At 36.0% G+C, this 24044-nt stretch overlaps 2 protein-coding genes, 1 non-coding gene and 1 pseudogene across 6 annotated transcripts; 2 read left to right on the top strand and 2 right to left on the bottom strand.

Annotated features, from left to right (window-relative positions):
• Positions 15 to 2408, bottom strand: LOC107622137 (influenza virus NS1A-binding protein homolog A-like). The gene has a single exon (XM_016324041.2). It carries the CDS (start codon positions 1929 to 1931, stop codon positions 858 to 860), a length of 1074 nt encoding a protein of 357 aa, XP_016179527.1. The 5' UTR covers positions 1932 to 2408; the 3' UTR covers positions 15 to 857.
• On the bottom strand, positions 14876 to 18912 carry LOC107623787 (glucose-induced degradation protein 8 homolog). Of its 4 annotated transcripts, none has more exons than XM_016326160.2 (7): positions 18796 to 18912; positions 18392 to 18490; positions 17792 to 17951; positions 17569 to 17675; positions 16910 to 17041; positions 16504 to 16660; positions 14876 to 15205 (listed from the first exon to the last, which is right to left on the bottom strand). In XM_016326160.2, exons 2-7 carry the CDS (start codon positions 18440 to 18442, stop codon positions 15084 to 15086), a joined length of 729 nt encoding a protein of 242 aa, XP_016181646.1. In that variant the 5' UTR covers positions 18443 to 18490; positions 18796 to 18912; the 3' UTR covers positions 14876 to 15083. The 4 variants fall into 4 exon arrangements, with proteins under 4 accessions (XP_016181646.1, XP_016181647.1, XP_016181648.1 ...); XM_016326161.2 differs by having other exon boundaries at positions 18800 to 18912; XM_016326162.2 differs by lacking the exon at positions 18796 to 18912 and adding an exon at positions 18619 to 18774.
• TRNAQ-CUG lies at positions 19112 to 19183 on the top strand. Its single transcript has one exon. It is a non-coding gene; the product is annotated as a tRNA-Gln (tRNA).
• LOC110268328 lies at positions 20261 to 20933 on the top strand (annotated as a pseudogene).

Below are 24044 nucleotides of genomic sequence, written 5' to 3'. Positions count from 1 at the left end.
GTGAATATGTGAATATGAATCCAATCATAGTGAATCATGTGCTAACTTAGCGCCGTTAAGGTTACAGCTTTGGATATAAACAATGCAAACTAGTTTGGCCCAACAAGGGAAAAATATTTAAAAAAAAAAAATTAAAGAAAGAGAGAGAAAAATCGCATGCACCATTCCTTCGCCATCATCATGATTCGTATTTCAACCTCTAAGCCTCTTCCACGTGTCACAAATCCATAGCCTACCACGTATCTCAGTTTCACCAAAGGGAATAAAAGTACCAAGACGAAAAAAAAAGGTAAAAAAAAGCCTCCCATATACGTGTGTCGGCCTTTTTAAGGCCCAAACCCAACATGTGGCCCTCGGGATTGTCTCACAAGATCAACGGCTCATATGAGTTTAAGTACAAAGAGGGTCAAAGTCAGAGGTTACTATAAAAATGAAATATCACGTAATCAAAATATCATTGGATAGTGACGTGAACTGTGTAGGAATCACGCGTGCATGCCACACCCGGCAGGTGCGAAGATCTTTGTTTAACCAAATTGTGGGGCCGGGGTCTGAGCCCATGGGTCACGTGAACCATGGGCCCACATTCTCTTCTTTTCACGTTGCTGATGGTCGCACGAAAAAGGAATGGTGCGAAAAGCATCAGAATTGAGTGTTGGGCTTTTTATCTTTTTTTTGTGGTTTTATATTTGAGGTTATGTGGGCTTGAGTAGTTTGTGGTTTAGCCTACAATAGAAAATGGATGGGGCCCATTAAGGACTTGTTGTTGACCCACCTTAGGGCTTGTCTGAGATGATGAGAATCATGCAACATTATGTAAGCATCTAAAATTGTAACTATAAATAACGATAATAATATTAGGAGAGTTGAACAACACAGCAATGGCTACAAAGCTCTCTCTCACCGTCGAATTCCACAGGCTGAAAGGTCCTCCAAGCATGTCCGGTGGCTGACGTGTCAAACACGTGGACAAGAGACAGTGTAGTGACAACGTGACGATCCAGCCTGTAACCTGCGAAGAAAAACAAGGAGGTCGCAATGGGTGCCATTGTTAGGTACAAACGTTTGCTATAGGTGTGTTCCAAAGAGGAAAGGCTTTGGTTGCTTGATCCATCAACTTCATACCAAAGCTTCCCATCATACGCTTCAATCTGTCCCTTCCATGCATTCAAGCAATCTCCAGAGCTAAACAGAGTTCCATTCACTTCCACTATTTGATTCGCCGGCACGTCCAACTGCCACATCCCCGCCATCAGCTCCCACTTTTCCGTCGCCGTCTCATAAACCTCCGCCGAGCTCCGCTCTACTAAGCTAGGCATCGTCTTATCTGAATCTTCTCTTCCAGCGAATCCACCCACTATGTACACTTTTCCCTGCCACGTCACTCCCGTGCATTTGTACCTCAAAACACGCATATTGGGTAGAGCCGTCCACGTGTCGAACTCGGGGTCATACACCTCGGCAGACGAGATTCCCCTCGCACTTGCCAGCGTGGACTTCCCTCCTGCCACGTAGATCTTGTTATCGCAAACCGTGCACGCGAAGTCATACCTTGCCACGTGTAGTGGCGCACATGGGAAGAATTGGTTGGTTTTCAGATTGTAACGGTAGACCGTTGGAACAACCTGGATTCCAACGTCAAGCAAATCAGCTGACTCATCAGTGACGTGGACCCTTTCTTTGTGACAAATTTGGCCACCAATTATGTAAATTGAGTCCCCTAAGGAGACCATAGAGAAGCCCTTCAAGACTTGGCCATCCATTAGGCCCGGAATTGGCCCAACATGGCTCCATGTGTTGGTGTGTGGGTAATACAACTCAATTGAATTTGGGAGAGTCACTTCTGTGCTAGCTTCCCTTGGACAAAACACAGCAGCCACAACATAATTCGAGAGATAATTCTCCGGCGGCGGCGAAGGAAGGGATCCCATTCCAGTTTGGGTACATTAATGCAAAATCTAGAATGATATATATTTGTTTATAAAGGGGTATTAACAGATATAGTGAAATGTTACGGAGGAAACAAAGTTAGAGGTGGCATCATGTGACATGGCGCTGAAATCAAAGGATTTTCTTGTGATAAATAGTATAGAAAATAAAAATAAATGTCCTATATCCGGAGTTTCCAAAGTGTAACTAGCTAGGAAGTGATCAACAACATGTGATTAGTTTAATGTGTCTAGGTGGCGGGGATTCTGATGTTAGGACTTAGGACTAGGAATTATGATGGCTTGTCATTTGTGTCTCCCATTTTGCCAGCACCACGGCCGTGAGAGGTAACATTGTCATCATTGGAAATTAAAGTGTTTGTGCAAATATTATATTCTTAATTTCTAGCTACACTATGCCGTGTAATTTTTAGCAGTTAATCATGGTTTTGGTAATGTAAAATTAAATTTATGATTGATTACCACATTAATATAGATGATTGTCAAAGGCATGGTATGTCATTGCTCTAATTAGAAGGTTGAAAATGTAGAACCTTAAATTTGATATGAGTCAATAACTCTTAAAAGTATTTTAACATTATAATTTTGAATGAGTCAATAACTCTGTAAAATTTATTTAACTCTTGTTACGATTTTATATTTCACATATTTAATATGCTATTTCAATTTTATGTATCACTACCTTGCATAAGTATATCAAATATCTTGTGCATGCATGGGATCTTTCTAAAATTTTGGTGTCATAGGCTCTTCTTTTATTAGCCTAAAGTTGTCTTTTATTGGAGAAAAAAAAGTTATATATGCACAAAAAAAGGTAGACGTTGAACACTTGAATTGAAAGGAGGGTACGGATTTCATGTGACATGCGTTTTTGGCTGACCAGTGTGCGTAATACTTTATTTTTGTTGACCAATACGTCTGTTAACGAGGGCCATTGGATATTTTTTGTATTTTAATCTAACGACAGAGATCACCCTATTATTTATCTCTTTTATTAGTTAGTGAATATTTTTTGCTACTTTTGTGTTAGAGAAGTTACTTTACAAAATTTATTTTGTTGTTGATTATTTTGTTAGATCCAAAAACTATCCGAATTTATGTAAAAAATGTTTATAATTTTTTAAGTTAAAATTAATTACAATTAATAATTGTGTATTTCGTTAAATAAGAGACGATGGAGTTAGACCGGAAAGGAAGAAGGTGCGTCTTAGACATCATTTATCGCATAGAATAAATGCTTTGATGTTTATGTTTCCATCACTCACCATCGTGCCGTCTATGCAGTTCGAGTTGCAGAAAGTTTTCCCCGCAGAATCACGGTACAAAGTTGCATACTCTCTGAATGGTGCATCTGCCGCAATGCATGCGTGATGATGAGACGTTAGTGTCATCGCCGGAACGGGACTTAATCCCCAATGGATGACAAAGAGTGTTGTTTTCGGTAGATGTTTAGCTTTGTCGGAGAGGATTAGCAACGAAGGATGGAAGCGGCATGGAGATGGTGGGCGAGAGACTGACGAAGGAGAGGTAGAAGATATTTCGGTCAGGCGTGTCATGTTGGCACATAGTTGGGTTGGACTTGGTTGCTTCCAATACCTATCTGAAAAAAATAATTGACCTGTATAGTATTTTTTTTTTATATGGAGATGTATTTTTTTTTTCTAAAACGAATGTTGGATTCATGGGTTGGATTATTAATAATGTTGTTAAAATTAGACCAATCCTTTAGTATGGTCCTATTTACTATACTAAAAAAAAAAAATCTCACATGCCTAAACAAAGAGGAAAACCAAAATAGTTATTGCATGTATAATTAGTAGTTGAACAATTTAACAGCAATATTAAATTACTGTAGGATATAATAATTAAAATATTCTGTAAAACCAACTTAGCTAATTAATGTAAGATTTTATCATATGTGCACTAAAAAATGATGATAGTGTATAAAATGAATAGAAAAGTTGAATAATGAACATGCATATATGTACCAATTGAATATGGGATTGTATTTCTACAATATAATTGGTTCAGAGATTCTTTACTTGTTCTTTAAAATTCAGTCTTTGGTGAGGCTTTTTAAGAATTTATTATTATTTAATTATACTAATTGGTTTATTATTATAACCTCATAGAGAAGTATTTTAAAATTTGTTTAAACCAGTTCTTTCATATTCTTTGTTCATCCAAGCAATTTAATTGTAAACATGTTTCTCTCTTATAATTTGACATAATATTAGGATATGCTAAAAATGATAATATGATGACATTTCTTTGTTTTATTATCTAGTGTAAAATGACGGTATGTTAAAAAATATATAATTTTCGTTGAAAGGAACCTGTAAATATTATTGCCAATCAAACGCGTTGCTTGTGATAATATAGGACAAAACACAATATTAACAGTTAATCGCATCTAGATTAAACAATGTGAATACTTATTCTACATAATTACACGATTTGTTTTTCGCATTAAAAACAAGGTTATATTGGATATCACATAATCTTCCATACTTAAAATAGTTAACTTTTGTAAACAAAAGGATCGGGGAAGAGGACATTTATATAGAAGTGCTCCCTGGACCGAATATATATTGACTACTCAGAATAGAATATTAATCTTTCGAATCAAAATAAAACTAACTTAAAAAGTTTCTTCTTGTGGTGTAATACTACTTTACCCAGAAAGAAAGGATAAATCGATAAACAAGTTTTTGATAAGGCACACGTAAATAGTTGTCAATATGTTCCAAAGTCATGATTTGGTAATGGTAATTGGCACCAGTGCAACATAAATCCCTAATTATGTGTCAGCCGCTTACATGACTTTAGACGTGTGTTTTATATTTGCTGATTTATAAGTTGAGGGTCTGAGCTATGAGTAATTTGAAACAATTTAAGATAAACAGACTTTAAGAACGAACTGAAAGTAGATATAATTAGGGTGACTGAGTTATAAGTAGCATTCCTGAAAAACAAAAGGGCGACTAAACAAACTAAGCAAATAAATCGTTCATACATGCCTCGACGGAAAACAACATAAACATATCAATATATGCAGCAAGTCAAATATCTCCAGCACCGTCTTCATTCTGCCTGGCGGGCTCTTGATCATTGTAGCCATGTGCCGTTTGATCCGCTTCAATACCAGCGCCACTGAGCAAGACTTTATGCTTGTCCTCCAAAGAAGCGCCCTTGTGTGCCGGTTCATGCCACTTTGCCACCTCATACTGTTCTTGTTAACGAAATTTGTTGATCTACACCGTCAATTCATTTGCTTTGTTATCCATTTGGCGAACTGTGATTTTATTCTTTTGCCGCGCAATCCGCAACATCATTTCCAGCTGCCGCTGTGCCTTCTCCTCTTCCTCCACTTCCATCTCCTTTGCCTTCAACCTGACGTTGGCGGTCAGCTGCGCCACCTTCGCCACACTCAGTTGTTCTGTGATTATTTCAAGTTTAGCCTTCAAATTCTCCTCCCTTTTGACTAGTGCGGCTTCAACCAGGTCACAATCTGCGCATTTTTCATCTCTACGGATGATGTCGATCAGATCGGCGATCAACAGTTTCGCGAATAGTGTGGCTTGGGTCCGTGACGGATTCCTGCGACATGCTCTCAGAAGAAGACGACGACGCTTCAAGCAACGATTTTGCTTCTGGCGACGACGATTTTCCTCGGGGTAGGTCGGCGTCAGGCATGCGACGTCGATTCTACCTTCTGAGGTGACGTTGAGAGTGAGAAGTGGAAGCCGTAAGAGAAAATGAGTGTGGTGGTCTGGCAGACGGCAGTGAGAGCAAAAAAGGATGGCAGAGAGAAGAAGAGGGAGAAGGAGAGACAGAGAGTTGAGAAAAGAAATGACGACAGAAAAGAACTAAAGAAGGGTTGGGAGAGATAGGATTTTTTAACATGTGTAAATAATTTTTTTTCTTTATTTTTGAAAAAATAAAAGATTAATTTAAACTATTTCGGTGAACAATAAAAAAAAACAAAACATAACAGTTATCTTGTCAGTAATTAAAATAAACAATTAAAGTATGAACAATAGAATATTAAAGTTAATTAAATCATTCAGTAGATGAACAATCAAACAAAAACATTAAGGGCAATTTACGTTATTAAATTGTTTCACCCTCAATACTACGCAAATGCATTGTTTCCAAATCCAATACGCAAATACATTGATTCACAATTCTATATAAACCGCTACTGGCAGTAGCGGTTTACAGTTGTGTATAAACCGCTACAACTAGTCGCGGTTTACGTGTGTGTGTGAGGGTAACCGCTGCTGCCAGCAGCGGTTTACGTGTGTGCGTGTGTGAGTGTAAACTGCTATAGGCTATAGCGGTTTACGTGTAGTGTGCTGCCTATATAAACCGTGGTGGTAGCCGCGGATTATGCATTTAGAGGGGTTGTGATGTTTTTTAGAGAGAGGAAATTCTAGAGAGAGGTCAGAGCAAGTTGAGAGCAGGTCCGAGGTATCTCAGCGGCGACTTCCGGCGAGTTATCATGGCAGGCAGAACCTTGTACCGACTGAACGGTGTTGCGCATATTGCCGGTTCTATTGGAGACAAGGTTAGTTAATAATTATTTTTTTCTAGGCTTTGCATATGTTAGTCAGAAAAATGGTATGTAATGTAGATGAACTAGAATTTATATATTATTCCCTCTAGTTTGAAATTAGCCTTCGCATGCTAGGATGTTAGTTTAATGGGTTTGGTTTAGTATTTTGAGTTTTTCTTGTTAAGTTATAAATATGACTACTTAGCTGAATTTCAAATCCCTTCAATGAATGTTATGCTACATGGTGTTGGTTTAGTTTAGGGAAAGGGATAGTTGACGTTAGTGATTTTTCTTTTTATATAGGAGAATTTGTTGATGGTTTAAGATATTTGTATCCTGTTAGATAGGAGAATTTTTTTATGGATAGGAGAATTTAATTGGACTCTGTATTTCTTTGCTGTTCTGTGCAGCCCACTCGGTGTATATATAGTGTGAGACGACAACAAAATATGCCCTTGCATGAAAGGATCATCCCGTACTTAGAGAGGTCTGGATTGTACCATTTGGCCAGGCTAAACAGCGAATGGTTCTGGTTGGATGAGCCATTGGTTAGTGCGTTCGTTGAGAGGTGGCATCCTAAGACGCACACGTTCCATATGCCTTTCGGTCGTCATGTGACTATATCTTCTCCCCCCATCCTTGTGTTGTGTCCACCTCTCATACTCCATTCTATTTGCCCAATCGCACATGGCCGGGTTCTCTGTCATCATTATATCAAACCAATAGTCGAATTCTGCTTCTGTCTTCGCATACGCGGCATTTACCAGCCACCTCCTCGCATCCTGTCCCTTGAAAGTGAGGGCAAATTTTGCAGCAACATGCCGAATACAAAATGCTCGATAAGCATGGGGAGGTTGCCAACCACTATCGGGGGACTCTAGTGCAGCCTTGATGCCGTTGTGTCTATCAGAGATCACGAGAATACCTTGCTGTAGAGTGACATGTCTTCTAAGATTCGAAAGAAAGTATGACCAAGACTCTGCATTCCCCCCCCCCACGAGTGCAAACGCAACAGGCAAAATATTCGAGTTACCATCCTGAGCGATCGCCAACAACAATGTCCCGCCATACTTGCCATAGAGGTGTGTTCCGTCGATGCTTACGAGCGGCTTACAGTGGCGGAATGCCTCAATACACGGAGGAAATGTCCAAAACATCCGATGAAAGTAGACTCTATCTTCATCAACTTGGTCACCCACTCGAACCGGGGAGGTCTTCAGTAGAGCAACGGAACCTTCCATCATTGATGTGAGGCCAAGGATCCACCGAGGCAGATTAGCATATGACTCCTCCCAATCGTCATATATCTGCGCTACTGCCTTCTGCTTCGCCAACCACACCTTCCGATAACTAGGCCTGAATCCATATGTTGCCTCCGTTGCCTCTTGCAACACCTTAATCGACACCGACGCATCAGCTCTAACCAATGGAAAGATTCTCGCACAGATGACATGATAATCAAGTTGCTTGTGGTCGCTTGATATCGATGTGGCCATACACGTGTGCGGACCGTTGTACCTCCTAACTTCCCATGTGCTCTTCCTTTTCCGCATGACTATCCGAATCAACCACGTGCACCCGTTACCAAACTCCTTGCATCTCCCTTGGTATTTCAGATTGTCGGACTCCATAACCTTGTACTCAACTCCACGTCGAATACTGTAATCTTTTACACTCAACATGGCTTCCTCTTTATTCTGGAACGATTGGCCAATCTGAAATTCAGTCAGCGGTTCCATCCTGCATCCCCTGCTCATCGAATGCTGCATCTATATTCTGGTGTTGGCCGATGGCTTCCAAGTTCAAAGAAGAGAGGTGGGGAGGGTACTCTTGTGTTCCAGAACCGGAACCTCCATGGGTTGAACGTGTACCTCTTGGAATATCATCATCACTGTTCCCCACCAATATCGACAGGCTCCTCATCCGAATCATCATCACACAGTGCATTCTCAACTCGATCCGGTCCGGCATCACATTCAAAATCAGGCACAACAGGATCAATATATTCATGAACAGCCCCAACATGTTCGGGCTCAGGAATCGGAACTGCCGCTGCTACCACAGGCATCGATGTCGATGCACCACCAGCTGGGGTCGACTGAGGATTCGGTGCCGATGCTCCAGAGCTATCCACACCATCTTCCAACTTCGCAAGCAGCTCAGGTATCCTCAACTCCGGAAAACTACGCCTGCAGTGAAACAAGACCTGCAGGTCTTCATTTGACCCGATCACGAAGGTCTCATATCTCACACCAGTTGACACAACGGCAATGGGAATCTTGTAAAATAACTTTTTTACCCACTTCGTCCCACAGGTACCGAGCTTCCGTAATATGCTTAGCTTAATCTCTGCCAACGTATTCGACGATCAGATAAAAATAGTAAGCGGTTCTCTATCTGTGAATTTTACACCATGCCTTTTGCTCTTTTGAATTTTTCCAGAGCAATGAACCAGAGCCACAAAACTATCCTCCCCCTCCATTTGTGAATAACACTCTACCTCTCCATATTTGCCCCTCCATGGTTTATATAGGCAGCCCCATTCAGCACACTACACGTAAACCGCTATAGCCTATAGCGGTTTACACTCTCACACGCACACACATAAACTGCTGCTGACAGCAGCGGTTTACACTCACACACGCACACACATAAACCGCTGCTGCCAGCAGCGATTTACCCTCACACACACGTAAACCGCGACTGGTTGTAGCGGTTTATGCACAACTGTAAACCGCTATTGCCAGTAGCGGTTTATATAGAATTGTGAATCAATGTATTTGCTAATTGGATTTGGAAACAATGCATTTGTGTAATATTGAGGGTGAAACAATTTAATAACGTAAATTGCCCAAACATTAAATTATTGCATTAAATAATAATTAAAATACTTTGTAAAACTAAAATAGTTAAATAGGATAGAAAAAATCTAGAAAAACGTATGCGACACTGAACCCCTTAATATCAGTATATTAAAATTTTTAAAAGATATAATATGAACAAACAGAACGTATCGTTGGTGATCGTCTCTCTTCTTGATATTCTCCAATAATTTTCTCCTCCTCCGCCCCCAAAGTGCTTGCAAATGGCTGGAACATCCTTGATACGTTTTTATGTTTCACATATTAAATATGCTTTTTCAATTTTATGTATCTCTACCTTGCATGAGTATATCAAATATCTTGTGCATGCATGGGATCTTCCTAAAATTTTGGTGTCATAGGCTCTTCTTTTATTAGCCTAAAGTTAGCTTTTATTGGAGAAAAGAAAGTTATATATGCACGAGAAAAAGTAGACGTTGAACACTTGCATTGAAAGGAACCAGCAACAAGATACAAAAATGGTAAATAAATAAGAAATGATGGTATTTTGTAGGCAAGCAACAAACACAAAGAAACAAAAAGAGTGAAAGAAATTAAAATGCGGATTCAAAGGGAACATGCTTATAAAAAGCATCTAAAAAGACGATAGATCGGAAGCAAATCCAAATGAGATACTACTTCTGCACTGCTTCATGATTTTCTTTTTAATTATTTTTCTTTTTTCCCATTAAGAAAATCGTAGTTCGGCTGTAGACATAGGCTTGCATATGTGTCATAGTGTGTTATTTAAATATATTATAAAAATGTGTATGATATCATACAAAATCTAAGAATACAGAACTATTTTTTAAGATTTGAAGGAGGTAAAAAACTAAATATCAATACCGAGTATAATACATTGTTTAGAAAGTAGAAGCACATCAAAACAGTATAGCCTATCAAGAAAATGGCCCTTTTTGCTATTTCCATGCTAAACTTTGGCTTAATAATATTGCATGCTTTAGCAATCTATCATCATCTTTATCTTCTTTTTCGCCTTTGAAGATTTGGTGCCCCATGATAGAGATTTTCTTTGATTAAATTTCACTATCAAACATGTGTTGCCTATTACAGCCCTAGCAGGTCTTCTTTGCTCACATGCTAATCCTTTCACATTTGTAATTGTGCATGGCAATATTCCTTTTAATCTTCGAGTAACAAAAAATAGGTACTTGGCTTTTTATATCTAACACAAATAAATTATCGACTAATTAAAAATACAAAAATATTTATCATTTTTTAAAATGGGAGACATTTAAGTATATACGGAAAGTCGATTTGTTCTTATATATTTGAGTGAATACTCCATCCGACCCCTGACAATTACTTCGAAAGGACAACGAGGTCCCTAAGAGAAAAAAACACCCAATTTAGCCCCGATCTTTTTTTCGGGACTGATTAGTCCCTGTATAAAAAAAAAACAACATTGACTTTCTTTTGGCACAGGGCCTCGTTGTCCTTTCAAGGTAATTGTTAAGGGTCGGATTGGATTTTTTTTTGTCAAGGGCCTCGTTGTCTTTCGAGGTAATTGTCAGGGGCTGTTTGAGTTTTTCTCTATATATTTTAGACGGAGAAACTTAAATATCTCGTATTTTAAAAAGTCAGATACGTTTTTATATTTTCAGTTAGTTAAAAATTTATAGTCTTCAAATTAAAAAATTAGAAACCTATTTACCTTTTTCTTTTATTTTTTTTGCCTTTTGGCTGCTCCTAAAGAATGGCAATGTCCTTGAAAAAGTTTGGGCATTGATTTTTAAGGTCTGAGATTTTTGGGCATTCATAAAAACTCTCTTTTTACATACATAAATCTAAATCTTGTACTTTGAAACTATATATTCAAGCAAGCCCACAGGGCCCATATATTGATTGTATCAAATAGGATTTTTATCATTTGTATAAATAATTGTATTATGATGGCATGTTGATATTCTAACTATATGTAGGTGCTGTCTGAAATTTAACAATTTTGACCAAAGAGGCAATGTGGAAAGCAACCACACCCACTTTGTGTTGCAAGTATCATGTGGAAGGAAACCCCTCTTTTGTCCAGTTTTTTGGGGACTTGCACCCAAAGAATTCATGATCATGACTAATTGCTTGTTCTGAATGCTGTAGAAGAATCATTCAAAAACATTAAGGGTGACAAAGACTTTTTAACAGAAACCACCTTGGCACTTACCTATATTTATATATTTGGCAAACAGAATTCTCCTAACAATAGGAATAGTAACATTTACATAGGAAGAAGAAAAAATATTGTCTTAACATGCCATAGATATATATTTATTAATAAAAACATACATATGAGAGAGTGTTATATTATACATTGGTTAAAAAAGAGTCTGAATAATAAGAAGAAAGGGGAGTTGGGTGGGTTTAGTTAATTAAGCACATGAAGAAGAAAATGGGGAAATGGAACCTAACATATATAAAAAGGTCCAGCTATGAGTGATAGGGATGGGGAAGAAGGGTTATAGGGATAATATTGAGTGGACAGTTGGGAGTGTTTGGCTATTTTGTGATTGCAAGTAATTGGTCCTGCCATATTGATTCAATATGGTTATGATCACAGAAATCAGTACAAAACTAACAAAAATGGGAAACCAGTTCATTCCCTTCCTGGCCATACCCAAGAGGTAAAGTGGTAGCATGAATTATTACTTATTAGTTAGGTGTAAGTGAAAATCACAAATGTTGATTTTGGTAAGTACTCAAATGTAGACAAAACACTACCAAAATAGATTTAAAACTAGAGATTAGCATACAAAAATAAATAGATAAATTAATGTAGCAGAAAAGTGGGGGGTCCAATAAGAGGAAAGGAGTTTGCATAGGGTGCTAAGAGTGGCTCTGATGGGAAGAATGACAAGTCATCTAAAAAGGGGGAAGGCCCACATGTGGGGGGCAGCATAAGCTATGGTGTGGTATTGGATTGGAATGGGACAAGCTAATGCAAAGGGGGGGAATTTAATCAAAGGGGGGCTATTGGTGTATAAAGCAAAAGTCAAGAGTGTCTTTACAGGAAGAGGACAAAAGGGGTTAAGAGAGAATCAGATGTGGGGGGTGCAGAATGCCATCAGAGCAACCCACATGGTTTCTGGTTTGGCTTTGTGTGGGAGACAAACCAGTTAGGATGCAAAAATATGCCAGCTTTGATTTGATTGATCAACCATGCTTCTTTTTTCATCCCTCACTTCTTGTTAGATTTTTTACTCTTGCCATGTCTCTTTCTTAATTTCTTCTCTTGGTTCTTTCTTTCTGTAGTTTAGTAGATGCATATATATTCACTCAATCAATGCAAGCTGAATCAAGTTTTCTTTTTCTTTTCTTTTTTTTTTTAATTATTTTAAGTGCTAGCAATTTGTTTCTTTCCCCTGCATGTGCACAAGTATGGGGATAATATACAATGTTACACTATTTCATGTAAACTCAGTAAGCCAAGAAAAATTAAGGAATTACAATGTTAACTGTCATGGCATACAAATTAATATTTGAATGACTTTATTTTCTTTCTTATGATGTTGCCGCATGGGTAGCTATTATTACTCCTATATAGTACTGGACCCATGCTTTAAACTACAACAGATTTTGGTGTAAATATGGTATAAACTCAATGTGCTTTTATTTTTTCATTTATGTTGTCAAGATTCAAAATTTATTAGATATAAACTAGTTTAACTCCTGGCGATACACAGTTAATTACTAATTTGTTATGTTAGAAAAAATCAGTTACTTACTCCTTAAAATTTAAATATATAGCAGCACAACAATATAAGTCAATCAATTGGTGGAAGATTATTATCCTAACTTACTACAAGCTTATATAGTTAAATTTGTCTTTGTAAATAAATAGTTGAGATTTTAAGCAAAAGAAGCAAGGAATTAATTTATGGATAAGAATATTGGATTAGCATTGAGCAATGAAAGATCTATCATAATGAAACGAAGTCCCCTAGAATCAAGCAATTTCACCGAAAAGGAAGTTGATGAGAGGAGGAGTTATATATAGTTAAGAGAAAATCGGAGGATGGATCTTTATTACTCAAATTCGTTATGCTACATAGCATTAATTAATTATTTAATATTTAATATGATATTGTTTCATTTTCATTTGACAACAACATTCTGAAATCTCTGATAGAGAAACGACCTTAGACTTTTTGGGGCTCTCTGCCCACTGCAAAACCCCACCACCTCCACCACCACCATCTTTCTCTCTCTCTCTCTTTCTCTCTCTAGGATGGAATTTTAGCATCCCAACGTGACACATAGTCACTACTATATAGATTGGATTAGATAGTACCTAACTGTGGAACATTGCACCCAACTCATCAGTCTGCGCACCTTCTTATTTAGAAGACCAAAAAGACTATTATCCTTCTCTTTCAGTGTTCATTCTTCTCCATCACCCATCACCCCCATCACATAAAGCTTCAACCTTTTTAAGCATTTCGACAAACCCATCTCACACGTCCATTGTTGAAAACACCATACCATGCTCCCACTCCCATATTCACTATAAAGTACATACCCTTGTTCTTGCTCTTGTGTTACACCACACTGGGACAATAAAGCTTGAAGCTTTTCTCTTCTTTCTGTTGAAACATGGGGTTGCTTGCGAATTTGGACGAGTGGGTGAACGGTTTTGGCAAGAAGAGGTGCAGGAGCTTGTTTTGGAGGATGCGTTCTGCGGTGAAGAAGGCTTTCAAGAACAACAATGGTGGAAAGAAGCAGATCAAGTTCCAATATGATCCTTCAAGTTATGCACTCAACTTTGACGACGGCACTTGCCACCACCTTATTAGAGATGCTGCAAAGATGTTCATGGCAGATGCAACAGTCCATGAGCTCCCAGATATCCACAACAACACAACCTGGGTTTATGTTATTTGGGTCAAAACCAAGTGACTCTGTTACGTTGCTGCTCCTTAATTCACAGGTTCTAAAAAGAACACGCTTCGTTTTTTGTTTCTTCATGTTGGGTAGTATTTTAATGTTTCTAGTTTCTTAGGATAACAAATGAAAAAGCATTGTAGGAATTTTCAAGGATCTTGTAATGTTCTGGACTTCTGGTCTCTTGTTTCAGTGTACATCCTCCTCACACAGTTCACATTATTCTTCACTTTGTGCGTTTGAGTTTTACCATTGAGTTAGAGAGAATAGATATAGCTAGAGCGAGAGTGTTCACATAGCAAGACAAAAGAGGAAAAACTAGGCTAGGTAAATTGTGATGCGCTGTCTGGTTCAGAAGCAAAGCAACGTTAAAATTATTACTTGGTGAAAACTGGCACGCGTTTACTTCCTTTGGCTTATGCTGGAATATTACATATTGCATTAATGAGGCACACAGAAGGATGTGAAGATAGTAATGGACTAACGGTCCCCACTAATTGGAAATTATGATAGGCTGCATTTTTTAACCACCCTTTTTTCTTTTTGAAAGCTTAACCACCTTTCAACCTGATAGGAAAGAATCATTTTTTTTTTACCCGTAATGCACAACTGAATATATGTCTAAACAATCGGTTATCTCATGGAAAGAATTGATTTCTGTTTGACAATCTCTTTGTACAATGGGGTAAAACCACTTGGAATATATTACCTAGGAGAAATGGACACCAATTATGACAGTACCTTTCTCTTTCAAGTACACCAATAATTTTTCAATGCAATGACCATAACAGCTCCATGCGAAACCTAAAATGCGGCAAGTATTCAGACAGCAGGATCTTCTAATATAGCTTTGGATAGATCATTTATCCGAGGGTAAGCTGCTTTCTCATTCAGCTGGTTTTGGGCCCATATCAGCATCTTCAGCAAGCTTGGAAGTTTTGGATCTGATTCAATAAATCAAAGTTAAATGAATGATAGTACAGCAATCTAACTTAGGGGGTTTTCAACTGTTTAAATACAACAATCCCTATTAAGGAACATAGGACCAATTGGCAAAAGTTCACAATTATATCAGTTACTTAGGGATATTTGATGCCGATCTTTCCAGATAAAGACCAGTAATGGTCCTCCCCCCATTCACTTCATCTGAAGTGAATTTAATCACACTTCAAGTTCAAAGTTGAATCCAGATTCCAAACACAACATTCCGCGAAAGTAAGCCAAATCTTCTGTTCAGATCTAAAGCGCATATAATATAAATGGATTGCCAACAGTTGACATCCCCTATAAAGGAAGTCAAAAGACTACAAAATGATTGAAACTAGTAGATGATGAACAATAAGTCCTCTCAGTATTCCACTGGAACTGAGATTTGTGAAATTAGGAATACATTAAGATATTTACCAACTAGAATTTTGAATCCATCTTTCATATTCAGTCATAAATAATCAGAACTCAGTCCATGCTTTCCAAAGGAGCATTGGTTTAATTGGGACAAATCCGGCAAAACATCTATTATTATTGAAATTGACAAATTTATAATGCAACAGTTACTATTTGACAAAAATTGTATCTCGATCATGGACATCTTAGAAGATTATGCCGTTATAAGTGGTATATACACTACAAGTAGGGAAGAGAAAAGTATATGTTCAAAACTGAGGCAGTAGCTCTAGTCCAGCCTAAGTCTACGCATATTAGATTTTGTATTAACAACAAGAACAATGCAGAAACTATCAATGCCAATGAAAAGAAAAATCCTGGGGATAGAGGATTTCTTCAACCTCAAAATTCTATTCTCCAAAACGTCTGAATAATCTCCTACTTCCCCGACCCCAAGATAACTACCCCATAAAACAAACCCACTTTCTCTCTACTACTTTGGGTTTCCTGGGCATAGAGGATTTCTTCAACCTCAAAATTCCATTCTCAAAAAGTATGAATAATCTCCTGCTTCCCCCAACTCAGTATAACCAACTTCCCCATAAAACAAACCCACTTTTTTTCTACTACTCAGTTCTAAAAACCCACCATCTTATTGTTTATTTATTTACCCATGGACTGGTTGAGTGATTGTGGCCCAATTCCCTTTTCCCCTAAACGTTTTAGTCAGGTTTGAGTCTCCAACATAAGGTATTATATAATCCTCAGATAATTTAATATTCCAAAACTATAATTTAAAGCAAGAAACAGATACCCAAGTTATATATGCCAATAAATAGATTTTGTAGCAAACACAGACCTTTTTCGTGACTTTGGCTTGTAAGTATGGCTGCATTCACCTCACTTGCTGTCTTTAGCCGCTGTGATATGTCAAGAAGCTCTCCAACAGGACAGTTAGAGACATCTTCAAAGGCAAGCAATGCAACTGTCCTCTCCAACTCTTCCAAAAAGCTTTGCTGAAGGGAATCCAAATTAAGAAAGTGTTAGTACCAAGTCTGTGTAACTAGTTACACAATTTTCCACTGTAACAATGCATTTCCATTTTTGGTATTTTTTTCTTTTTCTTTTTTTCTAACTAGAGGCAATCTGAGTAAAAACATCAGTGTGAAGAACTAGCACATTACTGGAAGTGCCAGAAACACTTCACTAGCTAGTAGAGATTATATGTAAAATAAATATACAAAATATCATCAGATGGTATTTACGTTTTCCTCCCCCCTTGGTGCAAGCTCCTCCTGAGCAAATTCTAGAGCTTCTTCTACTTTCCCGTTTCGGATTAGTTCTATCAGCCGTTGCTGTTGAAGATGGAAAAATAATTGGGGATTTGTATCTAGTATCTGCAGTGAGCTCAAGTATCATAAAATTAATATTAATTATCTAGTACATATGAATGAATATGTGCTATCAGTACAAAATCACTCTGTTGGATTTAAAGAATGAGGTTCAGAAAAAGCAGAGAAGTAGAATTAGCAAGAAACAATACATAACTTGAACGGCAGGCTTCACACAATTTGAATACAAAAATGAGGATAATTGAGCAGGCAATATCAACTTGTAAACAAACCCAACTACAAGAGTTCCATGCCAAGTTCCATTTGAACAGTTTGCCCCCTTCCTCAGCCCCCTTTTCCCCAATAATGAAGTACAACACATTTAGTTTACAAGACAAACACTATCATTTTATGTTCAACATGGGAATTTTCAACATCACTTAATGTGTCAATGCCCTTAATTGGTGCGAAGCAATAAATAGATTGAGCATATGAATATTGCATGCATGATGCGGGCACACTAACAAAAGGAGACTATGATACGATTAAATGGGATGCTATTAACAAAAGACTAGTAGTAGTGAGAAGCTTACCTCGGGATTCAAGTCGTTCACTTTTTCAATTGCATCCTCAACATTACCACTTTGTACTGCCTTCTTCACAGCCATGCGATCAGTTATGGTTGCGAGATCTATATCTGCTATACATATCAATAAGGAGAGACAAAGGGCAATAGAGAAGCTGAGATCATACCAAGACCAAAATAAAAAAACAAAAATGAAGGAAAAAAAAAAACAGGAGACTAAAAGAGGATACGTTCAGTTCCAGACTCCATTTGAAATTTCTCAGCAGCTTCAACATAACCCTCGGTAACAAGGAAATTCATTACCAACTTATTCATGTCTTCTTTCCTAATCTTGACATCACTGAGCTTCTTCTCCCACTCTTCTCTTGTTATCACCTTCTTTGATGCGGCCTTTACACAAAAGATTTCAAAGGCAACATAATTAGGATTGCATTGCCCTCACATATATTGTTGCCACTTCATTTTCACTACCAAGCAGTGTGTATAACACTTTCTATAATCAGTCCATACACAGTATTACTTATGAAACAAAAACTTTAATGGGCTCCACATACTTCACACAGTCCTTTTTGTAGGAGAAATTAACGCACAAAATATATCAAAATCTGATTATCTGAACTAATTTTCAGAATCTATATACAATCAAATAGAATTAGAATGTAGAAAAAGAAAAACAATACCATGAGCTCCTAAATTAACTCAAATACAAGATCCTTAACAGTTAACACCAATCCCATCAAAAAAAGAAAATAACAGTAAAATACCAATCAACAAATAAAGCTGGTAAAAAAGTGTGTTATGTGAGTGAGAGGAGAGAAATAGTAGAATACCATTGCCTCGATCTCTGCAAGTTGACGAATCACAATCCAGAACAATGACATCAGTGCACACAATCAAGCCCCATTTTCAATCTCCAAAATGCCCCTCTCCTGAAAAATCCGAAACAAAATCGGTACCAAAACAAGATTGAAGGTCAACAAACGAGAACCAATAATAATTCAAATCAAACTGTTGCATTAAAAATCTCCAAGACATTCAGATCAAAATGTTTACAAACCCTACTAACAAAAGGGGGAAATAATTTCCACAAGCAGGAGATGGATACAAACGGTAAGAAGCAGAGTAGTAGAAAGTGAATAAATTTTCCGGGAAAATGGCGGTGAAAAATTTTCCGGGTAAGTTTTAGGTAGAAAACGTGAACGGGGGTCGGGAAGTGAGTAGAGTGTATAGGTACCTACCTACGTTTACGGTGTGCCGGCGAGGAGGCGATTCCCTCCCTTCACTTCAATTGTACGGAACCTGACCGGGGGTTATGGACTCGTTCTTCAACGTTGATATTGTTTCGGATCCGCTTTTTTTTTTTTGGGACAAATATCCGCTTTGTTTTTTATTTTCTACCCGACTCATTAATGGACCGGGTCTCAACATAGGCCCAACAAAAGAAATACGGACCCAGCCCAATAGAAACACAGTTTCCATTATTTTACATTTTTACTTCGGTTAAAAAAGTAATTAATATATTATTATATGTAGAATTCATACACAGAACTGGTCCCATGGTCTAGTGGTCAGGACATTGGACTCTGAATCCAGTAACCCGAGTTCAAATCTCGGTGGGACCTTTTTATGATTCATTTTTGGACTACTAACAGTGTCGGCTTTTGAATTCGTCACATTCTTTGATCTACAATGTTTTCATCACTTTGGAGAGTATCTAGCTAGCTAGTAACTAGATTCCAATTATTGAATTATTTTTTGTTTCTATTTATTCGTTTAGAGTTTAGGATCTAAAAGACTAAAACCAGCGGATATACATTATTCAATGAATATAAAATCTCTTTAATTATATATTGGATATAGGATAAGTTTGTTATCAACTATGAATTATTTCTCGTCTAGTTCTAAGTAATTTGAAACAATATCAATCTAGTTTATAATTTCAATCGATATACATACATGCCCCTAATTATATGTATATGTTAAAATTTTGGAACAGTTTCCAATGATCAGCATAAAAATAAGGAAGACACAAAAACGCATATAGTCTAAGTCGTCCATCCCTATCACCAAATGAAATCAAAATTATTTGACATATAAATAAATAACAATATTCATGAATTCGTAGGTGTAATCATGTATATGATGAGATAACGATGGTGTGAATGAAAGCGAGGATTATCTGATTTTCCACTAACTGGTCAATGCAGATCATATCCTTTCGAATAGTTTGTCCCACATATACATTCATACATACATGCTTCCATTGTTAATTAGTAGTGTGTCTTTTCATGTTTCATATTGGTCAGAGGTCAGACACCCAATAATATTCAGACATTAATAAACTTCCTTTTTAACATGTTTCATCATAATTAATGGTGCTCATTTACCAGCCCATGTTGCCTAATTTGTTTTAGGATAAGTAGACTTTGATTTTATATTCGCCAACATTGGGGGCTCACACTACTTTAGATAAGAACATAATTAATTATAATTAATTAGTGTTAGTTTAAATATAAGATAAAAAAACTGATTAATTAAACCTAATTAAAAACTATAAAAATATTTTCCTTCTCTTCTATAATAACCTGCACACTCCCAACAACAATACACACATATTCTTTCTCTCAAAAAGTTTGCCGTCGAAGAAGCAAAAGTTGATAAACCTGAAAGCTGAGAAAAATGAGGAAGCTTTTTTATAAATCGGTTCTTCCCGTCAAAAATTGGACAATAGTGTTGTCTCATCAGACACCACTGAGATGGAGAAATCAAAGGCAAGGTCTGGCGACAGCGGCGGCGGAAGTGGAGGTGCTGTCAACGGTGGTGGTGGTGATTTGAACGGTGTATTCAACCAAGATAGAGGTGCAAATACTGTTGTGTTAGTCCCTAACGGTAATTACAAGGCTCAGGTGGGTCAGATTCGAAATGGGTTTGATGGAAACGGTGTCTAGGGTCAACAGATGGTGGTTAACAATGATAGGTATGTTGGGATTAATGCGGTAAGGAATGAGGAGAACTGTGGTGAGAGTTATAAGAGGGAGATGAGGGATTTAGTGGAGCTTTTGTCAAAGTTGAACCCCATGGCTGAGGAGTTTGTGCCGTCGTCGCTCGCCAACAATCACGGTTACTTGGCTGGTCCTGGTGGTGCTGCTGGTTTTGGATTTGCCAACAATTTTGCGATGCCGATAGAGGTGGTGCAGTTTTGCGAAAAGTACAATCTGGTTCAGTTTCAGGAGTTGTTCAAAGAAAAAGGAGTGGTGGAGCACGGGCTGTTTTTGAACAATCGCAAAAATATATAAAAAAAATATCCATTTAATATAAAAAAAATCCTAATACTTAACAAAAGAAATGTCCAGTTATAGGATTTAAAAAAAATCATATAATTTTTAAAAAAATAGAAATATCCACATCAGTCATTCAAAAAATACATTAAAAACATCTATTTAATATGAAAAAGAAACATTATAATGTTTAGCAGAAGAAACATCCATGTATATCAACTTACCTTTGTTAAGATGAGTTTCGAAATTGGATCCATTAAAAAATTGACAAAAGTTGGCTGGACCCTAGTTGGTTTCTAGCAGAACTCATAAGATAAATATTAATATTTTTGTTAACATTTATGTTTTTTTATTTTTGTGACTACAGATATGACTATTTTATATAACATGTTGTATTTTATTTAATCCAGTAAAAAAATTATTTTATTCTCTGTGTACATGGTGTGTCATAATTTATTTTAAAAATTATAGTAATTAGTATTTTTTTTTTATGTGTCTATAGACTATAGTAGCTATATAGTATATACTATTTAATTAACTAATTAAGCTCTATCATCAAATTATTAGTGCGCTACTATGTCGTCCCACACTAACTCTTTAATTGCTTTTTGAATTTTGAATAAGGTGATAGAAAACAAGCCATGTGCTCTTCATATGAACTAATTAAAGTGAGACGAATTCAAGTTAAATTGCTGAACCCTATTATATATATAGGGTTAGGAATTGTTGCAACATGATAATATAAATACCGGATTTATGTATTCGGACTACTACTACTTTAATTTAGATTTTGATGAACAATAATGTTTGTGGTAGGTATCCACTACCTTATTAGAATTTTTCTTTAGATGCATCAATTAGCCCATAGCCTATACCTTAATTAGCCAATGAAAATGCATATGTTGTTTTTCAATCATAAACGACACACACAATGCCACTAAATCTTGGGTCCATGCTGGTCCCTATATAGTCAGAATTTTGAAACTTGAGAATTAAAAGGTGTACGTGATAAACATGAAAAATATATAATAGGATAAATTATTATTTTAGTCCAAACATTTCCACTTAATTTTAATTTGATCTTTAACGTTTTAAATGTTCTTTTTTAATCTTAAAAATTTTTAAGTATTCTATTCAATTCAAAAAAAAAAAAAATTTAAGCGGGTTTAATATTGTCCTATTATTAAATTTGACACAAATAATTTGCATATTGAAAAGTCAATAGTATTCAATTTCAGTATGTAAGTGAAATCGATATACTAATAATTATTAATATAAAATTTTTTTCTTTAATTTTGAAGCGTTAGATAATTAATTGTTAGGATTTGAAGTTTCATAAAAATAAATTGAAGAGAAAAAGTGTTACAATAAAATTTTGGTTATATTTTTTCAACACATCGAAAAATATATGATTTAACTAGTATTGTTATTAGTGTCAAATTTAACGGTAACATAACACAAAACCTATTTAAAATTTAAAAAAAAAATTATAAAATTTAAAATATTATAAACTAAATTAAAATTTGGTCCAAATATTAAGAAATTAAAATAGTACTATATCCAAAATAATATTAATTGAACCTACTTTACCTTGTTTAGACCAAAGTGCTAATTTTATATTTATGAACTGAGCATATACATATACACATGCATGTACATTTTTTTTTATTCAATAATTCAGATTTTCAGCTGATTCGAGGAGTTAAAATGGTAGGTTATAAGTGAATTAAGGTAGATGTAATTTAATTTATATTATATAGAAATAGAAGAAGTTCCTATTTAATTATGTATGCAACCCTCTCCTGGCCTGCATGGCCCTTATAAAATAAATTAGTTGGTTAAAAATTATTATTGATTTGACAATGAGGTTGACTCCATATTCATGCATGTGTGTGTGATTTTAATCCTATCCCTCATTACAAAGTGCGCTCTACTATCTCAACACTAATTTGGGAAGCTATTGAATTATTCTTCTAAGCTGTTTTCTGAAACAATCATCAAATAAAATTGCAAAGGCACATACCTTAATTAAAGAAGCTGAATAATAATGTTGCATTAGATTTAGATCCAAGGCCATTACTTTTTTTTTTTTAACAAAGATAGAAGACTCGAACCTGTAACCTTTTAATTAAGTATAGGGAGACTATGTCATTTGAGTTATTACTCATTGGCAAGGCCATTACTTGAACACTGTAAAAAGGTATTTTGTTTTAATTTTTTTTCATCTATTTTCTACTCTGCATTTTGTATTATTTTAATTTATTATTTAAGAAAAGTATGTTTAATATTATTTTAAGAATAAACATATTTAAAAAATAGAAAAAATGAATTTTATTGATATTTTTTAAAAAAAATAAACTTTTAAAAATATTTTTGTATTTTGCGGATATATCAATATGCGGATCGAATCGGATCCAAACTAAAAATTGCGGATATTGGATCCGATCCGATCCGATCCGCGTTCACCCTACTTTTTACAAAATTTTAAAAATAAAAAATATTGAAAATAAAAATATAAACTAAATGCACCTTACATGCATTATATTTTGATTTATCGATTCAGTAGTTTTCACTATTATTCTAGAATTAATTATCTTCTAAAAAGTAGCACTTTTTTAAATAATATTATTACTAATATGTCATCGTTTTGTAAAATAATTAATAAGGTAATCCAAGTGATTGTTGAAGAAGAAAATTGAGTAGTTCTCTCTCCCATTCATGTGAGCACTTAGGGTTCCCGTAGTTCAAGTCATAACGCACAAGGTTCGCCACAAAAACACCACCTTTCTACTTTGCTATGATTAGATTCTTGAAAACAGTATGTAGTAGTGAGCTATATATATATATAGCTTTCCATTACATAACATATATATATTTAAGAGACAAACCACCATTTTGGAATATATACCAAAATGCATTAATTTTCCATCTATGATATGTTAATCAACCAACACGCGAATATGGTCATTGGTCAATATATATATATACTACTCCATGCGCTGTGATTTTGTATAGTCTTTTCGATATGACTATATATATGTTCATAGAATAATTAAACATTTTGCAATATAATAACACTGTTTCTTTTCCCCCCATTATTAATACCCTTTTAATTAAATTCTATATACCTTAATTGAGTGATTTGTGAATGTACAAACGGAGAATGATTATTTCTATTCCTTAATATATATAGTATATATTAATA

The sequence above is a fragment of the Arachis ipaensis genome, chromosome B10, assembly GCF_000816755.2.
Source record: "Arachis ipaensis cultivar K30076 chromosome B10, Araip1.1, whole genome shotgun sequence".
Classification (NCBI taxonomy): Eukaryota; Viridiplantae; Streptophyta; class Magnoliopsida; order Fabales; family Fabaceae; genus Arachis; species Arachis ipaensis.
This window is presented reverse-complemented; position numbering and strand designations above follow the sequence as displayed.